The sequence below is a fragment of the Alligator mississippiensis genome, chromosome 5 (assembly GCF_030867095.1).
Source record: "Alligator mississippiensis isolate rAllMis1 chromosome 5, rAllMis1, whole genome shotgun sequence".
Classification (NCBI taxonomy): domain Eukaryota; kingdom Metazoa; phylum Chordata; order Crocodylia; family Alligatoridae; genus Alligator; species Alligator mississippiensis.
The window spans coordinates 17,172,038-17,199,088 of NC_081828.1; the positions used below are offsets into that span (position 1 = coordinate 17,172,038).

A 27,051-nucleotide genomic window follows, 5' to 3' on the forward strand; every position below is an offset into this window, starting at 1 on the left:
CCTAACTTGTAGTAAAATGGAGGAAATTAGGTCCCATGGGTTGGGTTTTATTAATTTCCTTTTTAACTGATGCTTTGCAAAAAAAAAAAAAAAAATTAAAAAAATTAAAAGCCTTTAGGATGAATTATTTGGAAGATGAGTAGATTATATGGATCACTGTATGCTGCTTTCTGTTTAATTATGTCACAAGAACAAATTTCAGTTAAACAGCTGCACCTGCCAATGTTAAAAATGACATAGATATAATTCATGTAATATGCTCTGAATAATAAGTAAAGTTAGATGCATTTTAAAAATGTATAATTTTAATAATGTGCTCTGCAATCAGTGAGCTCAATAAAAAGAATAATTAGTTTTAAAATAAGAAGATGAATATTAGCTAAGTTTGAGTTGTTTGCGCACATGAGCCATAGCAACAGAACACATGGCAACAGAACGTGGAAACATTAAGTCCAATCATGTGACCATTCAGATTACACTATAGCAAAGAAGCCTCTCTTAAAAAGAAATGCTTCTGTGCTACCATAATGAAATTTTGATGTCAAGATTACTGACTCAAGCTTGCTAAAGCTGTTTTGAGCCATTTGCTTCTGTTTGTTCCCATCAAGAGCTAGTCAGGTTCAGACAGTTAGGGCTACTACTGAATTTAAGGTTTGGCCCTAAGTAGTTCAATACATTCAATATCTTTATCAGACTCTTATTCAACTTATCAACCTTACTCAGCTCAAAGGGTATCTGTCTTACTCCTTGAGAATTATCACTGATACTCTACAGTGAGACGCTTGTTCGGAAAATGGCCTTTTAAGGACCCAAGTCTGTGATCTGATCCACACAGGTGGACATTCACACCTGAATGAAGCTTATTAAAAGAAGAAGGCTTCCCACAAGCTCTTTGCATAGTCTGTCCATGCAGATCGTAATGTAGGACTTAATTTTGTGTTTAAGATGGCCTTCTGAATCCCTGTTTAAGAAATTTGTAAGTTCTTTGTTTTTAGATGATATACATATGCTTGTCTATTTAGTTAAATATTATTTATTAAAAGTGTTAATCCTGAGTGAGAGAAGCTTAGTGTTTTCCTTCATAACTATGCCCTAGAAAGATGAGATTAACCATAGCTGTTTTAATTGCACAATGATAAACAAATGCATTTGGTAACAGCTAAAAGTCAAATACTAATGTCTTAACTTTGTCCAGGAAAGAGTGAATTTTACACTGGTGCAGTTATCATTCTGGGTTAAGCATCCACTTTTTCTCCTCTTTGGCTTTTTTTATTCCTGTTGAAGCCTTGTGAAATCTTCAGTATTTCTTTCCATCCAGGAGGGCTGTAATAAGGAAATTATGGTAGAATGCACAGGGCTACATTCAAAGCCTGTGGTTGAAGACGCTAAGAGAGCTTCTGCTTATTTAGGAGATGAGCAAATAGCCTGGACAATATACCTAGCCCATAACCCAGTGTTTCTCAAACTTTTGATATGTGGGGGGCACTTTTTTCCCCTTCACTTAACATTAATGGCACACTTTACTTGTTGGTCATGGCCTGGGTCCAGTCCATGGGCCTGTTCCTGCCACGTGGGGCAGGCCCAGCAGAGGGCCAATGACACCATTTTTGACAGCACACTAGTGTGCCACAGCACACTGTTTGGGAATATCTACCCTACCCATTTTTAGGAAAACATTTAAGCCAGTATTTATGCTCTATAAAATCAGGGCCTTGTGAAGCCAGAAAGTGATCCCTAAATAATTAAGCTAAATATAGCTTGGTTTTTAAATATTTTACTTAGAATACAGCTTGCAAATAATATTACATGACATTGCTTTTGTTTATGGAAACTATATTTGAAGTGTAGACAACAAACTTCTGAAAACAAGTTTGGAGAGAAGTTGCTGATTTGAATGGTAAGTCTTAAAGATGCTGTAGCTGGCACACACTGACAACAATCACTGCAGTGGGTGTAGTAATCATTTTAATGTTTTTGTACAGTAAAGCCTGAGCCTCCTTTGAACCTGCAGCTAGAAATGACAGACAAATGGCAAGTAAAGATCTATTGGTCCAGCCCAGTACTTCCATCATATGCCCTTCAGTATGAAGTGAAATTTTCTGTGAATTCTACTCAAAATACTTGGCAGGTGAGTCTATTTGTTTTGCTTGCTTTAAGGTGAAATAAATCTAATTCTTTAAGCAAAATCTACTACAACTTTTGGTCTAGATTCCACAGTGTCAAAAATGTACTGAGATGCTAATGTAAGAATTAATCTCTAGGGCTAAGTACAGACAGTCAAAAAGCCCGAGGTTGAATTGATTCAGTCTTTGTACGTTAGGCTAAGCTGCAGAGGTTGAACCGACAAGCAAATGAACACATTCACTTTTGATTTAGGAAATGCAGCCACATGCCTGCAGTGTCTCAAGCCAGAAGCCGGGGGGCACTAGAGCATGCCTGGCAGCCACTCCAAGGCTTTTCCCCCGTTGCTGCTGGAGCAGAAGGCATGGCCAGGCCCCAGCCCATGCTCTGCCTGGGTCAGGGCAGGGGAAGGTGGTAGCACTGAATTCATAAAAGCTTGAACAAGAATACTTGTTTCTCTGACAAACTATAAGCTAAAAATTATAAATACAGTCTGGGAAGTGTTTTCGCTTCCTCTTCCTGTTGCCCCTGAGGTCTCTGGTTTAAACCTCTGTTACAGGTTTAAACTAGTGACTGATCACTTAAACCAGTTTATGTGTAACTTGTGTCCCTAGCCTAGGGCAGCTGCTAGTTCCTGTTTCACTAAACCTGCTGAAATCAGCAGTGGGCTTTGAATTCAAAACTTACAGCATTCAAAGCACTTGTCTCTGCTGAATGAGTTAAAGGACTGGACTCCTGGAAGTCTCCGACTTTTAATGTGGAACAAAGTACCATCTACTTGCATACCAACACACCCATTAATCTCCACTACTCCCTCTTCCTGGGCAGGATTTTAGCCCTTTTGAAGTTAAAAGCAAAGTTTCCTTTACCTTCACTGCAGCTACGTTTTCACTCAGTTTGTGTGTGTGTTGTATTTATTAATGAATTACAATTACAGCACACACTGTTTCTGTCTGTGGTATAAGAGGATCAAATGTTTAATAAAACCCAACTAAATATTGTAACTATTTTCTACTGACTTGTGACTTACTAAAACTTTGAATAAACAGTTCTTTTAGACTAAAACTCGATTTGTTCCTTTGACTCATCCATTCTTGTGAAGTGTCATAAAATAATAATGGCTTCTGATAACTTAACAGGTGGTTAAGACTGTCTTAGAAAATTCCCTGACTATAGATGATACACTGCTTGGTTCTTCATATTTAGTTCAAGTACGGTGCAAGCGTCTTCATGGTCTGGGATTCTGGAGTGAGTGGAGCACATCATACAGTTTAAACACAGAAGGTACGTCATATACAGTAATTTAAATAGCCATTGTTTGGAATGCAATTGTTTATTTTGTGGAAATGAATACATGTGTGCATCTATTATTTAATGTGCTTTACTTAGTAGCCATTATAGTACAAAATACAGGCAGTCCTCGGACTTGCAACACAATTGGTTCCTGAAAACCGCGTCTTAAGTCGAAAGGTTGTAACTCGGAACCAATTTTCTCATAAGAAACAATGTTATAAATGGGGGATTGGTTCCTGAACCAAGGTCCAATACCCTATTTTCACCAAAAATACCGCATAATTTTGTACTCAATCAAATATAGATGAGTAATATAGCTACATTAATATATTTATATTGTAAATAGCAATCATATTGGTTTGGAAGGACTTCTTTGAGGTGACTTTGCTCGACTTTTTTGAAAGGCTCTTGGTTGGGCTTTTTGAAGGGTTCTTGGCTGGAGTCTTCTTAGGAGTCTTGCCTGCAGGTTCTTGTGGAGTCTTGTCCGCTTTCTTAAAGAAAGTGTCCAAGGAAGTTTGGATAGATGTTCTCCAGGGAGATGAACAACGCAGCGAACTTGTTCACAGGCGTGGTATCGCATCGGATCAAGCGTTGTAAAGTCGAAACTGACATCATAAGGTTGAAACAGGGTGTCAATTTATAAATGTTGTAAGTGTGACACATTGTAACTCAAAACGTTGTAAATCGAGGACTGCCTGTACTACAGTGGATTAGGTAACAAGCATGCATAGTAAATTCTCTAAAGGGTGCACTAAGATTTGGTTACACATCTTATGATAATATATTGTCATTTGCAAAATAATACTTGGCCCATTGGAGATTCTGGTGTCATATCATATATTTCCTTTAATAATCCCATTGCACATCTTTGAGATCCCTATTGTGGGATTGGGGTGCTGTGCTTTGGATCCCCCCAGCACTTTTTAGCTTTCTGTTGTTTGGGTGAGTTTCCTTATCCTCTAGCCTCAGTTTGTGGGCATGCAGTCTCTGTGTCATATCTGTCTTCAGAAGTAGGACCGACCCCACAGTACAACTGCTCAAGCTGCAAGGCCAGTTCTGAATTCCTTTATGATAGTTGAAGCCAATAACAGACTTTGCAGAGGAATTTCTAAACTAATTAAACTTTAAATTAAAGATCTAGGCAAATCTGGTAAGCACCACTAGGAAGTTCACCATTCATTGTGAGAAGCAAAGTGTTTTTTGGATTATACTGTATAGTTGAGAGTGATTTTAGACAAGCTTTTGGGTCACTTGAATAATGGAATTTTGTGCCCAAAAGCTTGTCTAACATTTCTCCCAACTATACAGTTGTTCCAATAAAAGATATTGCTGAAAACGCCCTTTCTTCTTGCATGTCTCCTTGACCATCACAGCTATACCATTCCCACTGTTCCTTGCCCTACTTTTCTTGAAGCTGTTTGATATTATTTGGGACTTGGTCAGAATTCTAGAGTCCATGACCCCAGGGTCTCAGATCCTTTCACTACTCTTCTCTGCTTATAGACCTTACTTTCTGGTTCTGGTTTCCTTATGAAAAAAGCTAATATGAGATCATTCTGTTAATAGGCTTTCAGGCGTTCTGAGCACTGCTGTGCAAGGCATCCCCTGCCCCTCCTCCCTGAGTAACACACCCCCCGGCCCCAGCTAGGCAGCTTTTCCCAGCCCCAACCCCAATTCCTCCCTCCCCCACGCCCCTTCCCTCCCCCAACCGCAACAGATTTACCAGCTGGAGGCAGCTGTGTCAGCTGCCTGTTTAGTCTATGGCCGAATCTCCCAAGCGGTGCTGAATCTTTCGGATCGGATTCTACTGTATCGAATCAAGACAGCGATTCGAATCTCCAAAATTAATCACTGTCCTCCAAATCAGCTGAATCTGAAGTAAATACTTGCCACTCCTCAAAGGCCTGATGAACATACACACGCACACACAAGTATGCTATGCAATGCGTGTGTTTATAAATGCATACATATACACCTAACCTCTCTTTTCTAGTTCAGGTTTTGTTTTAATTGTCCAATAGTATAAGAAGTTAAATGGTTTCAGAGCTAGTGAAGAGTTGCATGTAAAATGCAAACCATCATAATTAAAAACATGATTATTACACACGTGAATGAATAATTTAAGACACATAAAACAAGTATTCTTGACATGTTGCACAGTATTGGCTCCTCTGGAGTCAGTTAAATCTGTCAGCCGGAGGATGATCCTAAAACAATAGAGCTTACTAGCTCTGTTATTCTGAATTATTGCATAGTCATTATAACAGCTGACTGACTTTGCAAATTGCCCTTTTTCTTGTAAGTGAGGGATATTTCTCATGTTTTCCCATGACATTTTCAACATTAGTCTCTCAATTTATTTCACTGACTCTTGCTAAAGTTATCTGCGTAGTCATTGTTTGAATATACAGGCATATATGTGTACTTCACAAACAAGGTTCTGCATTTGTGTGCAAACTCCATGGTCAAAATGGTCTACCATGGGAGTCTAAAATTAGATGTCCAAATTACTAATTTCATGTCTTTAAGGAGGCTGTCTTCAAAGGTCCTCTGAACCTTTTCATTTCCAGGTTGGTTAATTATATGCCTACCTTTGGCATTGGGTGCTTAATTTTAGGCACTCATTTTGTACATACATATACCATACTGTAGCTCTAAATAACAACATAATTATAAATATGCATGTGTATATGGCTGCACATATATATATATACACACACATTCTGAAAGGTTGCAGGCATATCTCAAGTTATACACAATTCATCGAAAACACCGAGATGCAGTAGATATATCTCTTAATTTAACATCCTGTTATTAATTGTATTAAATACTCATTTCACTGACAGAAAGTCATGTTGTGATGAGCCTGATGACAGCCTTAGAGTGAGTAATTTTTTCGCTGCAGGAGACATAAATTGGCCCATTTTCCAAATGAGTAATGTTAGTATTAACCAATGGAAGAACAGCGCAACCAGCAGCACAGTTCCTAGCAACAAAGAGACTGGTAACAAAGAGGTTGCTTTGCATTCATGCAAGTAGATTAACACTTCTGAAATCACAGTTATATTTTTGTATGGCTGATAAGCATTATATTTAGGGCTGTTTATAATCAGAACATCTATGCTGATACCAAAGTGATGGTGTTTTGCAATGCTATTCAAAAGATACTTTATTTTGCAACTGACCCCAGTAGTTTCTATGGAAGTTTCTGCACCACTGAAGGTCAAATCTGTTTTATTAGGTGCTTCATACACTGCTTTTTTTTTTTTTCTTTTTTAATATACTCCAGCATGTGTTTAACGCAGGGTGGGCAAAATACAGCCCCTGGCCTGGATTCATAGATTCATAGATGTTAGGGTCGGAAGGGACCTCAATAGATCATCAAGTCCGACCCCCTGCATAAGCAGGAAAGAGTGCTGGGTCTAAATGACCCCAGCTAGATACTCGTCTAACCTCCTCTTGAAGACCCCCAGGGTAGGGGAGAGCACCACCTCTCTTGGAAGCCCGTTCCAGACCTTGGCCACTCGAACTGTGAAGAAGTTCTTCCTAATGTCCAGTCTAAATCTGCTCTCTGCTAGCTTGTGGCCATTGTTTCTTGTAACCCCTGGGGGCGCCTTGGTGAATAAATCCTCACCAATTCCCTTCTGTGCCCCCGTGATGAACTTATAGGCAGCCACAAGGTCGCCTCTCAACCTTCTCTTGCGGAGGCTGAAAAGGTCCAGTTTCTCTAGTCTCTCCTCGTAGGGCTTGGTCTGCAGGCCCTTGACCATACGAGTTGCCCTTCGCTGTACCCTCTCCAGGTTATCCGCATCCTTCTTGAAGTGTGGCGCCCAGAATTGCACGCAGCACTCCAACTGCGGTCTGACCACCGCCCTATAGAGGGGAAGTATCACCTCCCTGGACCTATTTGTCATGCATCTGCTGATGCACGATAAAGTGCCACTGGCTTTTCTGATGGCTTCGTCACACTGCCGGCTCATGTTCAACTTGGAGTCCACTAGGACTCCAAGATCCCTTTCCACCTCTGTGCCACCCAGCAGGTCATTCCCTAGGCTGTAGGTGTGCTGGACATTTTTCCTCCCTAGGTGCAGCACTTTGCATTTCTCCTTGTTGAACTGCATCCTGTTGTTTTCTGCCCACTTGTCCAGCCTATCCAGGTCTGCCTGCAGCTGTTCCCTGCCCTCCGGCGTGTCCACTTCTCCCCATAGCTTTGTGTCATCTGCAAACTTGGACAGAGTACATTTCACTCCCTCGTCCAAGTCGCTGATGAAGACATTAAAGAGTATCGGTCCAAGGACCGAGCCCTGCGGGACCCCACTGCCCACACCCTTCCAGGTCGAGACCGACCCATCTACCGCGACTCTTTGGGTGCGACCCTCTAGCCAATTCACCACCCACCGGACTGTGCAGTCATCCACATCACAGCCTCTTAATTTGTTCACCAGTATGGGGTGGGATACCGTATCGAAGGCCTTCCTGAAGTCCAGGTATACGACATCCACCCCTCCTCCTGTGTCCAGGCGTTTCGTAACCTGGTCATAGAAAGAGACTAGGTTGGTCAGGCACGATCTGCCCGCCACAAACCCATGCTGGTTTCCCCTCAGCATAATTTGTCCTGCCGGGCTCTCACAAATGTGAGCCTTGATAATTTATTCAAATACTTTACCAAGGATGGAGGTGAGACTGACCGGCCTATAGTTGCCCGGGTCCTCCTTCCCCCCCTTTTTGAAAATGGGGACCACGTTAGCCCTTTTCCAGTCCTCCGGGACTTGGCCCGTGCACCACGAGCATTCGAATATTCCCGCCAGTGGCTCTGCAATGACATCGGCCAGTGCCTTCAGCACCCTCGGATGGAGCCCATCCGGGCCTGCCGACTTAAAGGCATCCAGTTCTTCCAGGATCTGGCCCTTCAACTGATTGGATCTGGCTCCCAACAATTGATTGCATCTAGCCCACGATGTTCTGCATGGGGCCGAGCCCCAGCTGCTGCTGCCCAGGTCAGCCTATGCTGTGATCTCCTGTCTACCCTGCCCTGGCCTCTGTCAGTGCACAGAGGTTCCCAGCAGGGCTGCTCCCATTGCTACAGCATCCACTCATGTACTACTCAATAACCCTGCCTCCAGTGGCTTCTCCTCCTCCTCCTCCTGCCCCTGCTGCAGCACTCTGGGCAGTTGGCAGTGCAGGGAACTTGTGGGGACATTAACTGGGCAGCAGATGCCCAGCCAGGTGGAGTGAGGAAGCTGTAGTTGGGCGGCTCCTGCCCCAGCGTGCCGGGGCTTCAGCTCCTTTTCCTGCCCAGTGCAGTGAGCAGTCACCTGCAGGTAGGAGCCCTATGCGCTGGGGCAGGAGCTGCCTGGCTGCAGCTTCCCCCTCAACTGGCTGGGCATTTACTGTCTGGCGCATATCCTCATGGCTTCCCTGCACTGCCTGCTGCCCACAGTGGTGCAGCAGGGGCAGGAGGAGTTGCTGCTGGAGGTGAGGGGGCTGAGCAGTACCTGGGCAGCTGCAGCTGCACTGGGAGCAGACCTGCTGGGAAGCTGTGCTTGCTGGTTGGGGCTGAGGCAGGCAGGAGCACAGTGCAAGCTGCTGTGGACAGGGCTCAGCCCCATGTGAAACGCTGCGGGGGCAGTCATGGGGTGGACTGGGGGGCAGGTCACGCTGCACCTGTATTGCCCAGGCAAACTGCTGCACGAGCCCCCTGTCCTTTCCTCAGTCCCCCCACTCACAGCCATCTCTCAGGTCCTACCATGTGGGTAGCCCCCCGCCCCACACACCTACCCCACGTGCCCATCCTCCACCCCACAATATACAAGATTAAGACTTATTTTGAACTATGATGCAATCACCTCTGTATACACCACTCAAAAACATAAATCAGGACAAACAGTTCACCAGAACTCAATAAGCAATCCTCCAGCTGAAATAATTGCCTACCCCTGACTTTACTCCTATTAGTGAATGGCTGACTAGGAATGGCCTTACATACTTTTATGCAGTTTGCAAAATTGGAGTCAAGATGTTGGTGAGCTGGTGTACTGGGTTTTTGTTCATTAGCCCCCATTTGTTTGGCTACTTCAAAAATGGTTTATAATCTCCTTGGTAAGAATACAACTCTGACTAATTTGATACAGTCAGGATTAGATCCTGGCTGTGGTCCAGTTTCAGTAACTGTTGTAGGGCCTGATTTTGCTATGCCACAGTTAGTGAGAACTTCACTGTTGATTTCGGAGAACACAGGATCAGGGAAGCAAGGCTGCTGAGATGTTGCCTGAAAATGTTGTCCTACATGTTGCTAGTATAATCTTCTATTCAGAAATTTAGTTTGACTGGATATTTTCCCACTTGTCATAAATGTTTCCCAGCTTGCTCTTATTTATCTGATAGCTGTGTCCACTGTGCTTTTTACCATGTATAAAATTGTACAGTGTTAATTTGATTTTTGTCATTTTGTCTTCACAATAAATAATTTGTTCCACTTTATGTACTGTTGCATAAGTTACCCCGGATTTTTGCTTCTTTACTATAATAGAGTTTTGAAAATTTGTGCTTCTTGTGTGAAAAGCACAGATATGAAATATTTACAAAAGCTCATTATGCATCTTTTTGAAGACTTACACTTTCAGACTTTTAGACACCACTCAATAATGCACTGTTGAATGTTCTAAGGTAGGTCAACAATGTATTAAGTGCGTGATGGGTGCTTCTGCAAAGTAACTAACATGTTTTAGCATACCGTGTACATGCATTATAAGCATAAGACCTAATATTGTACTGTCTTTTTTCATCATGCATCTTTGAGTTAATATTCAAATATGAGTGTAATCATTCTATTAATATGTCTTCATCATTTTATATGCTGTTGGCACTCAGAGAATAGCCAATTTTAGTGGATTTTTCCAAATGCAAACTTGATTTGTCTCACAATGACTTAATTAATTATTTTAATTGAGAGCATGTGTACATTTCTAATGGTTTGTTATAAAATTAATTGCATGTGTGTATTTGCATGAAAAGCGCTACATAGTTTAAGCTTGAAAAATAACTACTGCAGCATTAAAATGGCTATTTGTCTGAAGTGTGAAAACACCTATTGACAAAGGTTCAGCATTTTCAAAAAAGTGCACTGAAAAGTACGTGAAAATTTACCGTATGTGTAAGACTATGCTGTAGGCCCTGTAACCTCTTGTCATTTCATTCCTGCGTGATTGGAAATATAGAAGGTACTTGTCCATATATGTCTGATAGATAAAAGTAATTAAAAAAAAAAGTAACTGGGTCTTCTGCAGCTGTTCCAGTATTCATTAATTCTCATCACACCGGGAGGGTTGGATTTCTTTGTTTAGGAGCTAGGTTCAAAACAGTAAATATTTTGAATCATTAAATGATTTTCTAAAGCTACTTTTTCTTTAAAAACAGTAAATATTTTGAATCATTAAATGATTTTCTAAAGCTACTTTTTCTTCTTTGAATTTTCATTTCTCACAAGGGTTTTTTTTTCTTTCTTTGTTTTCTTTTCTCCCGTAACAGAAGTCATGTACTTTCCTCGTAAGATACTGACAAGTGTTGGTTCTAATGTTTCGTTTCACTGCATCTATATTAACAAAAATCAGATTGTTTTGTCCAAGAAGATTGTTTGGTGGCTAAATTTAGCAGAAGAAATCCCAGAAAGTCAGTACACACTTGTGAATGATCACATAAGCAAAGTTACACTTTTCAACTTGAATGCAATAAAACCTAGAGGAACATTCTTCTATAATGCGTTGTACTGTTGTCATCAAAGTCGGGAATGTCATCACAGATATGCTGAATTATATGTAGTAGGTAAGATTCAAGATGCTTTCAATTTTACCAAGAACTTCAGAACTTTATATGGTTGGAATGCTTCAGTTTAAAATTTCATTCAGCCTTTAGCAGTCGATAGCGAGTTGTAATTCATATTTTTGTGTATTAACAGTCTTATCTATGTTTTATATTAATTTTTCAATGTGTTTTATATAGATGTCAATATCAATATCACATGTGAAACTGATGGGTACTTGACTAAAATGACTTGCAGATGGTCCGCAAACACAATCATGTTGCTTATGGGGAGTTCTTTGCAGCTAAGATACTACAGGTGTGTATAGCTCTTAATGCATTATTTTTGTTTGAAGACTTTTACTTGAAATATTACAGAAAAAGATAGTAAATCTTTATGAGATTATATATGATCTGCTGTAGCTTTGCAGGCCAATCTTTAACTGGCTTTACAGCTGGCATCCAAGCTGGAACTTGCAGATTTCAGCACACATTTCATGTGTACAAATTAGGTCATTTAGATACCTAAAATACACAATATAATTTTTATTTAGACATTCTGCAGTACTTGGATGTCAGCTGTAATAGGGTCGCCAGAAGCATTTGAAACTTAGGTAGAAAATATTAAATAATGATGTTGTGAGTTTTTGGTGTGAGCTTTGTGTTGGTAGGACCCTGTCCTTAATGAGCAAAGTAATGTGCCTTTTAAGCTTCCATTTTTCCTTCTAAATACTTCTGTTATTTATGTGATGCAGATCCCATCTCACATTTATTAAATGGAACTTAGATTTGTATGGGTTTTCTTAGAGGAGAATTTGCCTGAATCATAATTTGTATGAATGAGACTAGTTGCTTGTGTGTATAAATTAAAACAGTCCGTATATGCAGGGCATATAAATCTGAGTCTGGAAGCTGTCTCACTCCAAGGCCCCTGCTACACGTTACATATATCACACAATTAACTGGTTAATCGTGTAATAAATTTATACTGGCCACATGTGAAAAGTAATTATCACACAATTAATGGGTTAATCATACAATAAATTTACACCAGCCACACATGCAAAATAATTAGCATACCATAAAAATGACTATCAAGCTATAAACAGAACCAGTTAGCTACAAAGTTAATGCTTGAAAATGTGTAACAATTTAATAACTGGTTTCTTATCCTGCTTTAATCTGAATATTTAGCAGGGCCCCAAGTGAGATAGATATTGTTCAAGAGAAAATTATAGTAAATGTTGCTTTGGTTTTTTAGCAGCCCTATTGGCTGAAGTGATTTTGAGTTCAGTACTGCTCACTCCATGCTCTTATGTTCAGAAAAATTGACCTTGCTTTTAGTCTTATAGCTGAAATGGAAGGAAGAGGCAGACTTGGAACCAAATTCTGACCTCTTTCATACCATTGAAGTTAATGAGATCATTCTAGACCTACTCTGGGGTAATAGATGGCAGAATCTGGGCTGTTTTTTAGAAAATCTCAATAGAAAATCTCTGCTACAATTTTGGAAAAGGGAGGTCCTATTCAGACTTGTTCCTTTTGTTTCTGTAATTTTTCCCTTAGTTTCTAATTTAAAGTGATTCTGACAGTCCCAGCTAGTTAAAGACCTAGAAGATAGGTTTCTCAAATAGAGACCATTTCACCCCTCAAGTTAGAATAGTGTTCCATAATTGGTAAACTTTTTTCTCTGGATCATCTTCTCCATCCATGGGGTCTTCTCTGCAGTCTTAATTCCTTTTTCCCCCTTTTTCTAAACACTACATCAATATTAGAAAACATTGTGTTTTTGTGACTACTAACAGCTTCTTCAAGTAACTGAAGTTTCATTTTTGAAACCCCTTTGAACAGAGTAGGAATCATGCTGGGAGGGAAATGTAGTTATATGTGGTATAGTTACAGAGCCATTCACATGTGTCTGCCAATTATGACTTAAGATACTATCCAGTGGTTCTGGAAAAGCGGTCTCTCTCCCTTTTTACTAGAAGGAGAATGTTTTAATTTTGGTAGAACTGTGTTAGTTAAATAAATGAAATGGGAAACTAAAGGCTTATTAAGAAGAAAGCATTGTATTTGTGCCCTGCTGGACTGAATATGTGAGAATCCCTTTGGCAAACAACAAATTTAAATTGGCATTTAGGGCCCAACCCTGTAAAGTCTTAAGCCCAAATTCAGGAAAGTATAACTGTGTCAATCAAGAGAGATCCAGTGAAGAACAAAGGGACAGCTCAGGTGCCAACTTAGAAACTGCTTCCACAGCCACACAATTGCATTGGCAGCATGGTGGCAGCTAGAGCTCAAGGTGCAGAGAGAAGTGTAGGTTTCTGCTGTAACTCATAGCATTTTGCAGGAAGCACAATGAGTTACAGCGATTTCCCCGGACCCAACAGATGTTCTCTATTGGGTCCCAGGGATTGGGGGATTCATCTGCAATTCGGAGCGGCTGTGAGTCTGCAGCTGCTCTCCCCGTCTAGCAGTGGCAAGGAGGGACCCAGGTCCCTCCCCCCTCCCAGTCCTGGCTCTGTCTTCAGATTGGGGGGGGCCGGGGGAGGGGGGGAAGGGAGTTTGGTCTAGGGTTTTTTCAGCTGGGAGGGCAGGTTGGGTGGATTGGAGCTCCCTGCCTGTCTCCCCACTGCTGGCAGAAAAAACCCCAGACCAAACTCCCTCTGCTCCCTTCCCCTCTCCCATTATGAAGACAGCACTGGGAGAAGGGCTGAGCTGTTAGCCCACTCCTGCTCCCAGCATGTGCAGACAGATGTTAATGAAGGTGATCTTTTTTTGAGCATCTTCATTTGAACCCTCCTGCAATGAGGGTTCACATTGTCATGGGATCAAGCCCTTTTAAAGAGCTCTGCAGCTGTGCACTTGTGTTTGGTCAAGGCTGTAGAGCACTTTCAGGGGCCAAACAGGGCAAAAATTGTCACTTCTGTCTGCACTTTCTGTGCTGCCCCCTTGTGTCCTGCTACCCCAGGCATCTAGCTGCTTTGTTGCACCTTTGTACCATAGTGGCTATTCCTGCTCATGGGCCTGATCCTCTGTTGCATTTCCGACTCTACTTAGTACAGACTGAAGTTGATCTCCACGCAGTTGTGGAGTAATTAGCAGGGATCCTGGTCCTGGTAAAAAAAATACCAAATTCTCTGCTAAAAAATACCAAATTCTCTGCTAAAACCCTCAAAATCCGTGATTAAAATTAAAGTTCCCCCACAGCCCCCCTGGCCCTGCTGGTGCCCCTCACTCTCCCCCCACAGCCTTGTTGGTACCCCTTGCCCCCCACCCAGAGCCCCTGCTTCCCCAATCCTACTGGAAGGGGGCCCCAACTGCCAGGGCTATGGACCCAGGCCCACAGCCCTCTGCCCCCACTTCTGCACTCCTGCAGGCTTGGGCAGCCTGGCTCCCTGCTGGCACGCACACTCCCAGGGGGCAGAGGGGACCTGCGCCCCCTAGATCTGTATGCAGGGCAGGCACAGGCTGCAGATTCGGGCTACCACTCTGCTTCACTCCCTCGGGGCCTCTGGAGCCTGGCGGGCATGATCTGGTATGGCTGGGGAGAGCGGGGCCACGCAGGGATCTCCTTGCTACTGCTCACCCCACCACTACATCTTCTATGCCTGCCACTGCTTTGAGGGTCACAGCCCTGTGTCACTGCCCTCACTACAGCCCCAGATGCAAGAGGCATGTTGCTGGGGCAGCATGGGGTGAGCAGTGGCATGGAGGTTCTCCACGTGGCTCTGCTGCTGCCTGCTGCACTGGGTCATGCCCGCTGGGCTCTGGAGGCGGGAAGCAGGGTGGCAGGGAACAGCGACTAGCAGCTTCTCCACGTGGCTCCACTGTTCCCTGCCGCTCCGCTTCCCTCCCCTGGGAGCTCCAGAGCCCAATGGGTACAACCCAGCATGGCAGGCAGCAGCAGAGCCACGTGGGGGTCTCCTCGCTGCTGCTTAGCCACATGGGGGTCTCACCACTGCTTGCCCTACATGGTCCCATCAACGCATCTCTTGCGCATGGGGCTGCACCCCTCAAAGCAGTGGCGGGTTCAGGAAGCGCAGTGGGGGGATGAGCAGTGGCAAGGAGGTTGCCGCGTGGCCCTGCTGTCCCCAGCTGTGCTGGGTTGTGCCGTCCAGGCTTCAGAGGCCCTAGGAGAAGGAAGCAGGGAGGGTACCCAAGCCCACAGTCTGTGCCTGCCCCGCATACAGATCTGGGGAGCATGGGTCCCCTCTACTCCATTGGGGACCACATGGCAGTGGGGAGCTGGCCCTTCCCTTCCCCCAGATGAGCCACCCACTGCTCTGTCCTTCCCACTGGGGCCCTCCAGCTGCGCATTGCCGCCCCGGGCCCCAAGCCCTACCTGGCTGGGAAGCAGCCTCAGCCCTGCCCAGCTCCCTTTCCCCCCCCACTTACTGGCTGGAGCTGCTCTGCAGGCTGCCTGGGGCCACGTGCATGTCCATACACATGGCGCCCCCTGTCTCTCCACCTTCCTCCCGCTCCCTCCCAGCTCCCTGCAGGCTGGCAGAGTTCCAGCCTGCATGGAGCTCATTGCAAGATGTCAAAATCTGCGATTTTCTCTTGTAAAATGAGAAATCCATGTTTGCCTCTGGTAAAAGGTAAAATCTGCAGTTTATGCTGTTTTTCCATGGGAAACAGAAAACCTGGATCCCTGGTAATTAGTATGCTTGCCCCATAGGCAGGGATAAATATAGTGCATGGAAGATAGGCCGAGGTGAAAGAGAGAGAGAGGGTAGCAGTGAGGGGGAGGAGAAGAGAACCAAAAAGGAGTGAATGAGGAAAATGTATAGAGGGAAGGAGGAAAATAATGAGAAGGCACTAGAAATAGGAAAATGTGTCTTATCCAAGGGACAGATCTATAGGAGAGCAGTGGCATGGTGATCATATGTTTCCTAGGGACTAGAAATATTGCATAAATGTATTTGGCATAGGTCATGACAGCAGTCAGGCACAGTCTGCTTTCTCTCAGACTTGAGCTGGTTTTGAGCAGGTAAACTGGAGGAATATATGGCACCTTATCTGCATGAGCCACTTGGTGAAGTTTTAATCAAAATAAACCAACCCTCAGACTCAGAACAGTGAATGATTACAAGAGTTTGGATTTTGTAGGTGCAGCTAGGACACCAAGAGGGGAAAATATTTTGTTTGGTATGTAAAATAAAATAAATGTTTATTATCACAGATTACTTCAGTGTGTTACTTTGAACAGTGCAATCCTGTGATTTATTATAAATTGGTGTTCAGTGCATAAAGAAACACCATTAAAACTTTGGTTTAAAATTTAAAGCCAATGTTGAAATTATAACCTTTTGAGATTTTTTTTTTCCAATCAATATTATTTTCATCCCTAGTGAGAGCTGTGCGAATAACTGATTATTTTTTGTTTTGCTCTGGTGGCCAAACCAAAACATCAAAGAGGAACTTTGGCTTCAGGACAGCTTGGGGAAACTAAGCAGTTCCTTTTGGGTTAAAACAAATATTTCAAGGAAGTTCAAACAAATTGTTTTGTTTAATTTATGATCATTCTTAATAAAAAGCAAATATCTAGTTTAAGAAAACCAGCAGAAAGGAGGAACAAGATAATGGTTAGATTGCTCTCAGGGGTGAGGGAGATGTGGTTTAATGAACCCCCTCCCTGCCTAATCTATATTGGGAATTAGAATTGAGGGCAATGTGTAGACAAAACAAGGGGCATGCGTGCACAACACTTTAAAGCGGGCTAAATGCTTTTGCACCACTTTAATGGTGTCCATGTTTGCACGCCTTGGGGGCGTACTGCACATTAATTCCAGCTGCTGTAGGAAATCCAGTGGTGTAATGCTGCTGACTTGAGGCGCAGCAAACTAAAACTCCGAGGAATTTTAGTTTGCTGCCCTTACAGTTGCAGAGCGAAGCACTGGGCTCCGTGTGGCTCTGCTGGAAGCCCTGCAGGCAGCCTGGCAGCAGCCTGGGAAAGCAGGCTCTGCCTGAGAAAAGTGGTGAGCCTGATCTTTTTTTTTAGTTTTCCCCCCCAAGAGCCTGCCTGCTTGTCTGAGCTGTGCGGGGGCCCGGTGCTTCCCTCTGTGGCTGCGGTGCCCCCTGGGACTGCCCGAGCTGGGTGCCTTCAGGCTGGTGCCGCCTGGTGGAGGGGGCTGCTGCTGATGTGGAGGGAAGCACCAGCCCCCACGCAGCCCAGGGACTTCTCTGTCCGCTGGCAGCTCACCTTCCCTTCCCCACTGTCAGAGAGGCAGGTAAGCGCTGGGTGTGTGCATGACACAGGGGTTTACTTCTCCCTAAAATTGAAGCAGTGGGTTTTTAAAGCCACCACTTTAATTTAGGGTCCCCATTTCATCTACACATGCCCAAGGTCTCCAGCTCTCAGGAGAGTGTCTAGCCACCAGTGTGTCTGGTATTCTAGAGTGGGATTTCTCAATTTGTCCTTTAGAGCTGTTCAATTCAGTATAAATATTAAAATAGTCATTGGGTAAGAGTAAAAGTATGAGCCTACAGCTGATCTTAAGACATTCACTGAATATTTCAATACTTATGCAAAGTGGAACAGCTTTAGTGGAAGAGTCCATTCCAGAATTCCCTGTAGGCTGATGGTTATTGCAGTCTCCAGAGAGGTGGGAGATCTCCATTCAGCTCCCAGCTCTGATTCGGGTGTGTGGGCATGTGAATGCAAGCACACTGGAGTGCTATAGGGTCACCATCACACATCCTCACTGATGTTATGAATGGTTCTTAAGTCCCTTTAAGAATTTAGCATGGAAAGTCAAATTGTTTCCTTGAGTCTGTTCAGTCAAAACTATTCAGGTGAATTCCACCCAAGTTTGGGAATAGTTTCAGACCAAAACTTTTGCATGTTCCTGTGAATAAAACAAACTATTCCCCAGTACTTCTTCCTCCTACCCCAAAGTTCTCCAGACTCTAGTGACAGTATTCTCTTTACTTTTTCCTGATTTTTATTTTATTGATACCACAATCAGTTGTTTGTTGAAAGTAGTTAACTGAAATATTTTGTCTCTTTTAAGGAGCAGTATCTACTGTTCTGACTTTCAAAGTGAACCTCCAAAGTCAGAGGTAAAAGAGTGCCATTTACAGGGGAATCATTCCTATGAATGCACATTTCAGCCTATCTTCCTTTTATCGGGATATACCATGTGGATAGAGATAAAACACCTGTTGGGAACACTTCAGTCTCCACCAACATGTGTCATTCCAGCAGATGTAGGTAAGTCAAAGATTTCCTTAGTGGCTTTTTCTTCCAGTAGTAGTCTTGGCGCTCAGCATTTATGCATCATACACATAGTAGTTGTTCATTTAGAAAAAACAAAAAAGTCATGATCTCTTTCAGTGATAATTTAATTAATCCAAAATGAGTGAAAATACTGAAATCCTTTCCACAGAGTTCAGTGGGCTTTTTGTCAGTCCAGGAGCAGTGCCCCTCTACCACCAAGAGCACCGGTCTTGGCCACAGGAGATTGTGCTCAGTGAGCTCTCTGTTTCCATACCCCACTTCTCAGCATCCTGGATCTACTTCTGAGTCAGACACAGTATATTTAAGATGAAAGCCAATTTTGTAGTGTTTATCAGCATTGTGACCACTGCAAAGACTCTTGCAATAAAGGTTGGGTTAAAAACTTTTTATAGTACACATTTTGAAAATTAATGGTGCAGCCCTTTTTAAACACGGAATTGCATGCCCAAATTAGTCATAAAATTACTAACTTCTCCTCCTCCAGAAATGCTTTTGTTATGATAACTATATGAAAGTAGACAGGCAAGAATGTCTGGGTTGTGTGGCAGCCGGAGATAGTTGATATTCTTCAAATCAAACCAAACTGAAATATATCTAGAGTCACTAGGAATCACTAAACTATACAAGAGCTAACCTATGTAGCCAGGGTCCTTATTTTCCTAAATTTAATCTACTCCTTAGCTTCTTCCTTTTAGTTTTCAGAGTCATGTTTGTCTTAGAGTGGAAGGTTCTGGGGTCAGGGCAACTCATATTTGTGTTTGCAGAGCCTACAGCATGATGACACCTCTAGGCTTAGTGTGTATGAACAACAATAATACCAACATGAAAGTAGTACCATCATTTTGATTCCACTCATGTAGTGATGTTGTGCTTTCCAAAATATTCTAAACAGACCCCAAATAATATTTTAGGAATATAAGTGTGTGTGTGTGTGTGTGTGTGTGTGTGTGCATGTATGTTTTGTGGGGGGAGGGATTAAGACTACTTTGGTTAGTTTATAAATACTTGGTTAGTCTAAAATTTTAAGTCTAAAAGTTTAATTCTATCCTGCTTTCTACTTGAATTCAGCCTAACACAGCTACATACATCTCTTTGAATTAAAAACTCTAACTATCCAAACACAATTAATAATCTTTTAATGAGTGTCTTGTGTCCTCTGATACGACTTATGTTTGCGTTCTTGATTCACCCCTTGATTCAGCAAAGCTCTTTAACATTTGCATGACCCGTAAGATATGCGTGCTCCTGTTTTAAGTCCTGTCTAGAACCACTGTGAGATTTTTCTCATGGCATTTTTGCAACTTGTGCTATCTCTCACTTAGATTGTTTTAGGTACAACAAACTAATAGAACTAAATCTAGTGGAATACATAAATTTGGTTTGAGGCTACAGGGAAAGTCAATGTCTGGTAGAAGACTTCAGGCATTGTGCATTGCCAAGTCTACAGGGAAGATTTACTTGCTGCCAAGCCAAAGATCTGCAAGGTCCAAGAGAATAAACACATGTTGGCTTTCCACTGGACAAAGTATGACTATCTTGCAGGAACAAAATAAAGATTTTAATTGTACAATTTCTGCCAAAATATTTTTCTTGCATTTTCTCAAAGCAGAAATATTGATTTTTTTTTTTTTTCTGTACATTTGTAGTCGGTGTTTGTAACAGGCATTTCTTTCTCTTCTTCAGTTAGATTGCAAAAGCATGACAAGAAGAGAACAGAATGAAATATAATGTTATAAGGGAGGTATAAGACTGCATTCAGAGATAATACAACTTTGGCCCACATTGAATCAACCATTACTATCTAAAGTTTAAATTGAGGAAATGAAAAGAATTGCACAGGGAAAAAACCTAATGCATTATGGCCACAGTGCTTCCTCAGATCAGTTTTGGGATGTAGAATTTAGTTTTGCGGCTCTTTTACTTAAGATGTTACTTAAGCACTGTCCTGATGAGTATGTTAAAGCGTGGTAGTGCAATTATGCAGTTTGCTTGTGAAGCAGCCACTTTGGAGTTCACAATCATTTTGTGAATTCAGACACTTTTAAATGAGTACATATTCAAGGAGCCACTTTTTTTTTAAAACATTCTTCAGACTTTTCATCCTTTTTCGACAAGCAGGTTTGCTGATTCTTATGACCTTTACCTACTGTAGTTCTGGCCTTCAGTGCTACTTTTCCTCAGATGGACTATACCTGTGGGGGGCAACTTTTTTGGCAGGTGCAAAGTAGCCCTGCACCGTGTGCAAGTGCCATTCCCTTCCCCTTCTCTCTGCTGAATCTGCTCCCAGCCCTTTACGTCCATGCCTGTTCTGCTGCTTTGCTTTCTGTTTCCTCTCCTATCTGCTCCTGTGCTCTCCGCTTCTTCTGTGATCTGCTGCATGCCACACACACAGGCTGCTTGTGCTGCCTGTGACACTTGTCACGTGTTGCTACCCCTGGTATATACAGTTACACATAGTGGAGCATGGAAGACTGTTTTGATCCTGTATTTTACTGCTTCTTGAGTGTGCCAAAAGCATTTGGCACTCATCTACCCCACAGCTATCCTATCATGCAAGTTGCCAGTCATATGTGTTGTTACTTCGGCTGATAGATCAAATATCCAGTCTCTTTGAGGAAAGGATTGAAGAAAATACTGGGCTTTGTCCAGTGCTGACTAACACAGGCCTCCAAATGCATCTGCTCTGAGTAGTTGTAATGTCTAATTTTTAAAACTCATTCCTCCCTCTTAAACCTCAAAGAAAGAACTGATTACTGTTGAGCTACAATGAGTGAATTGTGCTCTGTATGTTAAAATGTAGAAGCATGTCGTCTGTAAGCAGCAGGCTGTTTCTTCAGCTTCTGTTGTTTTTTTCCAAGAAGGTGCTTTTTGACAAAGCATTTTCCTGTTGCAAAATGGTGATTCGAGAGGCCTGAAATTATCTGCTGGAAAAGATGGTTGTGGTGAAATTTTCTATCAGGAAAATCAAAAATGTTCATTTCAGGGTGGTCCGTGTCTACTAAAACCACTACAGGGTGTGATGGGAATTGAAGTTCTTGGTCATTTATGCCTCCATACTCCCATAGAGACTCTGTTCCCTGACCAAACTACATCTCCTATAATGAGCTCTGGTTCTTCCATTTTGGCAGTGATCATGGGCATTTGTATATGCCACAGGGGTTTACTTCAGTTTAATTCTCCCTAAACTGAAGTGATGGGTCTTTTAAAACACCGCTTCAATTTAGGGTGAAGTAAACCCCTGTGGCGTATACACAAGGGTTGGGCCTGACCCTCACCTTCCTCTCTGGTGGCGGGGAGGGGAGAGGAGGGTGAGTTGCCCACCAAGCGGTCCCTGAGCTGCTGGGGGGTGGGGGTGTGCTTCCCTTCACGGGAGTGGCGGCACCCCCTGCAAGCACCTGGCCTGAGTGGTCCCGGAGGGCACCACAGCTGCAGAGGGAGGAACTGGGCCCCTGTGCACCTCAGGCAGGCAGGCAGGCAGGCTCCGGGGAGGGGGAAAAAAAAAGATCAGGCTCCCTGCTTTTTTTTTCCTTCAGTGGAGCCTGTTTGCACAGGTTGCTGCCAGGCTGCCTGCACAGGCTGTCTGCACAGCCCCTGAGGTCTGGTGCACGGGGCCCAGGGTCCGGGGCCCAGTGCTTCCTTCCGCAGCAAGCTAAGCCACCTCGGAGATGTTTTATTTTGCTGCGTCCCCAAGTCATTTAACATGCATTATGCCTCCGTGTGCAAACAGCCTGCCATTAAAGCACATTACGCTGCCAACACGTGCAAACAGCTGCACCATTAAAGCAGTGCAAAAGGGCATTAAGCTGCTTTAAAGGCCAATTTTGTGGCGTGTACAAATGGCCCTGGAGGGAAATCACAGTAGTTGATCTGGTTTTAGCCATCACTGTAGACCTAACCCAATTAAAATGACCAACAAAATTAAACTCCTTGACATTTCAAAATTGAGTTTTTCTGAACTGTGTATTCTATGAAAAAAATGAGATTGAAATATCAAAACAATTTTGGAATGTCATAATAGTAGTTTTCTCTAAGACTGTTCCTCTAAGTCTGTAGCAATTGAGTAAGCCAATCTCTTGTGATTTAATAATGAATTAGAACATGCCTTTGCATTAAATTCCAGATTTGCCTGGTACCAGATAAGTTAACAGTATGGTCCAGTGCAAGGGAAAAATAGATACCCAGTAACATTGTATCACATTAGAAATTTTGGAGTGCAGATTTTAGTTTCATTTCTTCTTTTCATTTTTCTAGTGAAGCCATTTCCTCCTTCCAGTGTAAAAGCAGAAATTACCAAGAATGTTGGGCTCCTGAATGTGAGCTGGACAAACCCAGCATTTGCAACCATTGAGCTTAAGTTTCAAATTCAGTATGCTGTGAAGAGGAAAGAAATAACTTGGGAGGTACTAGCATACTTACTCAAAATTAACATGTGCCTCACTACAGTGCTCGTGCATGAAGTCTCTATCAGTTAGACAGTATTTGTTGAATTCATTGTATGTAGTAAATTATATTAATATTTGTTCATATTTATTTTATTTAAGAAAGGAATCAGAATCTGATGTCTTTTTCACTGGAATCAATGACAAGAGTTTTGAATTTACCTGTCTGATGAGTTAAAATGTCAATCAGATGCCTAAAAAGCTTTGGGGATTTTAATGCAAGTGTTTTTACTTCTTTTATAGACATATGAGGTTTCTAAAGCACCAACAAAATCAGTCCTGATAAAGGTGCCAGATCTTTGCGTTGTCTACATTGTTCAGGTGCGTTGCATAGGAGTCGATGGAGTAGGCTACTGGAGTGACTGGAGCAAATCCGCTTTTACGGTGGTAAAAGATGTCAAAGGTATGTGTAATTTACAGATACATTCCAAAATTGGTAGTTGCATCAAATTTCAGTGACAAGTGTGAAATTGTGCTCCTCCTTAAAATAGATGTCATTTTGCAGCTCCCCTGAAAGGTCCAGAATTTTGGAGAATTATTACTGAAGATCCCATAAAGAAGCAGAAAAACATAACTTTATTTTGGAAGGTATAAATGATTGTATTTCAGCTTTTCTGTAATGTTTGTTCTTCCCATCATTACAATGATTTGGTTTTTCACTGGGGTGGGATACACGATCCAAAAGTGTTGGTAGAGTTAGAGATGACAATGGAACAAGCACATACTGTCCCAAGTAACAGAATCAGATGTTCATTATTCGTACTCCTTTATGTGCTGTTCTATTAGGAAATAGTTCATTAGTTTTGCCACCTTTCACTTGGCAGAACTGATAATAGAGGGTAATAGAATTAATAATGCTTGCTGATAAATGTTAGTGGCAATACTGTGATATAAGAATGCAGTCCTTATCTCTTTCTTCAGTTGGCCTCTTCCTTTCACATCTGTCTCCTTTCTGCATTTCTTTCCTTTTCCCCTTATTGCTTTTTTTTCTTCACTATAACACTTCCTACAATTAGCCAGCAGAGAGAAACTATCTTTCTTCTCTAGCCTTCAGTAAATTAGTCATGTGACAGTGGGACAAAATCTTTTCAACAGCAGTATGGTTGCTCCGGGTGGTTAAGAAGTCTTAGTTCCACAGCAGCTAGGCAGGAATCCACGGGGGTGTGTGTAGACAAAACAGGGGCCCTTAATTGAAGCAGTGGTATTTAAAAAACACCACTTCAATTTAGGGCCGATTAAACACCCGTGTCGTGCACATACCGTGCTGACTTACCTGCCTCACTGGTGGGGAGGGGAGGGCGAGTTGCCAGTGGTCTCTGGGCTGCGGGGGTGGGGGGTGGGTTGGTGCTTCCCTCCACAGCAGTGGTGCCCCCCCTCCCCCCCCCCCCGGGCAGCATCTGCCCACAGGCACCTGGCTCAGGCGGTCCCAGGGGGCACCGCAGCCATGGAGAGAAGCACTGGGCCCCTGCGCAGCTCAGGCAGATAGGCAGGCTCCGGCGCGGGTGGGGGGAGATCAGGCTCGCCACTTTTCTTGGGTGGAGTCTGCTTTCCTGGGCTGCTGCCAGGCTGCCTGCAGGGCTTCCTGCAGACCCGCAGAGCTGCACACAGCCTGTGCTTCACTTCGCTTCGCGGCTGTAGGGGCAGCAAACAAAACCTCTTCGGAGGAATTTTAGTTTGCTGTACCCCAAGTCATTTGCTGCACCCCAGGTGCATTACACTGCCGAATGTCCTACAGCATCTGGAATTAATGTGCAATATGCCACCGAGGCATGCAAACACTGACACCATTAAAGTGGTGCAAAAGTATTTAGCCTGCTTGAAAGTGTCATGTACACATGCCCCTCATTTCATCTATACACGGCTCAGCAGAGCTCCAAATCAACATTAGCCAGTGAACTAGTAAATTGCCCTGGTTGTCATAGGCCCTGAACAGGCATTAATTTCTAACAATGGAAAACTTGGAGAAATTTCCAACGCTGGAAATTTTTCCAGGAGAAGGGAATATAACAGTGTTCAGCCTGCGGATGCCTCCTCTCTCCTGCTCTCTACGCCTTCATTCTGGTCTTGATTCTGGCCTGGAGAAGGCATGGGGAGCAGCAGCTGCTCTACTCCTGCTGCAGCATGGCAAGCTGAAGGTTTGTATTTCCTTAGTTCCCCTTGCAGGAGAGACAGAGCTAGTAGAGCTGTTAAGTGTTAGAGATGGAAATACTGAGCATGTCAGAATGGACAGTAGCATTTTAGCTATAGAAAAGTATTCTTGCTACTGAGCATCGTTTGGAGTTCTGCTGTCTTAAAACTTGAAAGCTGCCCTCTACTAAGTAAAAAGATTAGATTTTATCATTTTTATGAAATTGTATCATAGCAAACTAATACATGCTAATGTGTTCTGCAGCCCTTGATAAAGAATTACTCATTATGCAGTGTGAGCAGATATATGATAGAGCACCGCACTTCAGAAAATATGACTTGGTCAGAATATGTAGACAGTGGCACTACATACACGTTTCCATGGACCGAACAGGCACACACTATTACAATTCTAGCCATCAACTCAGTTGGAGCATCCTTAGTGAATTTTTATTTACCTCTGTCACAGCAAATGAGCACAGGTAAGAACAAAAGGTTAGTAATGATTTTGATGCATTAATAAATGTTTAACTTCAGGGATTCAGTTTTTGAGAGTTTCCTATTTTTATAAAGGAAAACTTTGTCTTACAATATTCTCAGCTATTGTGTGGGAAGCAGTTTCTGTAGATTACTGACAAAGCTGTCTGGCAAATGAGTATTTTTTTGTCCCAAAAAACCCTCAAAACATCCTCATCATTTTTTCAGAACTCAACTACTCTAATTCTTTGTTTGCAAACACTCTGACATTCTGGCTTAGGGAACATTTTGTTGTTTCCAAAATGAAATAAGATTCCTGAGCTTTTGGCTCCCCAGGTTTCTGGCGCTCGGGCTGCCTGGCTGACTGGGGGGCCTGGTACCACCCACCTGCCAGTGAATCATGCAGCCCAGGGAGTTCATTTCCCCTTGTAACCTGGAAGCTGGCTGCCAGGGAATTCTTTGCAGCCTGCCACATGAGCTATTGTAGGTGGGGAGCGGGGGAGTGAGTGATGCCAGGGGGTCAGAAGCCTGTGCAGGGTGCAGTGGTGCAGGGTTGGCAGTAGAGCAGCTAGGCAGCCTGCATGGTTTCTGTTGAAGTAAAATTTCCGAGAGAAAATTTTCAACCAGTTCTACTCTATAAAGCATAATATCAAAGGTGAACACTGTGCTGTTTCATTAGTGACTAGATACTTAGTAGAATCATTTGTATCAATTTAGCAAGCTTTTACTTTGCTTTATAAAAGTTATTTGTCTATATTTTAAATAATTCCACCATATAAAAAGCTAAGAAAACCTACATTGTGGGAAACAGAACTATCTAGGCATAGATATACTGTAACTATTTACACTTTAAGTGTTAATAACACATACTTTTCATAGGTCAGGTTCTGGCAGGTGCACAGCATACATGTATTCCAGAAAAACTGCATTGAGCAGCAGAGCACAAGGTGGTCAGCTGACTTCAGATTCTTCTCTGTGCTGTTTACATTTTAGAGGGGCATTAGGATACTTAAGGAAAAATTCAATGTTACTTTGCATCCCAAGTGGTAGTTTTCTAGCTGCAGAAATGGCATTTTTGGCACTTAAGTGCAGCTTTTAATTCTTTTGCCTGTGCAATGTATGTACGTGAGCTTTAGCACAGCTGCTGAAGTTTGTGCAGTAAGTTGTGCACTGGCCAGGCAGGTATGTAGCTATCAGAGGCATGCGAAGCGGGCCCTATTCCATTTGGATTTGGCCTGAATTGGGGACAGGGATTCAATTTGTTGATTCAGATCACTTTCTCCGATTCGATTCAGCCAAATCTGAATCTGAAGATTCGATGCCAGTTCAGAGAATCAGAAATTTGGACATAGGCACAGCTTTAAAGGTTTTTTCTACATGCCTCGAGGTACAAGGTGCGGCTCGTGAATGCTGCAATGCTGGGGTGGATGGAGCGTCCCACAGGAGTTCGGGGGGGGGGGTGGACCACTTCCAGGTCCACTGGAGAGTGCGCTGGGGCCCTCCCTATGTTCTCTTGGCTCGATGATTGGCCATGAGGGGGACCCTGGGTGCCCC

The 27,051-nt window shown here is 43.0% G+C and overlaps 1 protein-coding gene across 2 annotated transcripts in view; it reads left to right on the forward strand.

The window, feature by feature from the left end:
• LEPR (leptin receptor) overlaps positions 1 to 27,051 on the forward strand; it is an 83,282-nt gene that overhangs the window by 35,031 nt on the left and 21,200 nt on the right. For both annotated transcript variants that reach the window (XM_014593875.3, XM_014593874.3), the window contains exons 6-14: positions 1,983 to 2,128; positions 3,261 to 3,405; positions 10,942 to 11,235; positions 11,413 to 11,530; positions 18,228 to 18,427; positions 22,706 to 22,854; positions 23,137 to 23,296; positions 23,399 to 23,481; positions 25,286 to 25,502. In XM_014593875.3, coding sequence (XP_014449361.1) covers positions 1,983 to 2,128; positions 3,261 to 3,405; positions 10,942 to 11,235; positions 11,413 to 11,530; positions 18,228 to 18,427; positions 22,706 to 22,854; positions 23,137 to 23,296; positions 23,399 to 23,481; positions 25,286 to 25,502 — 1,512 coding nt within the window. The remainder of the gene's footprint in view (positions 1 to 1,982; positions 2,129 to 3,260; positions 3,406 to 10,941; positions 11,236 to 11,412; positions 11,531 to 18,227; positions 18,428 to 22,705; positions 22,855 to 23,136; positions 23,297 to 23,398; positions 23,482 to 25,285; positions 25,503 to 27,051) is intronic.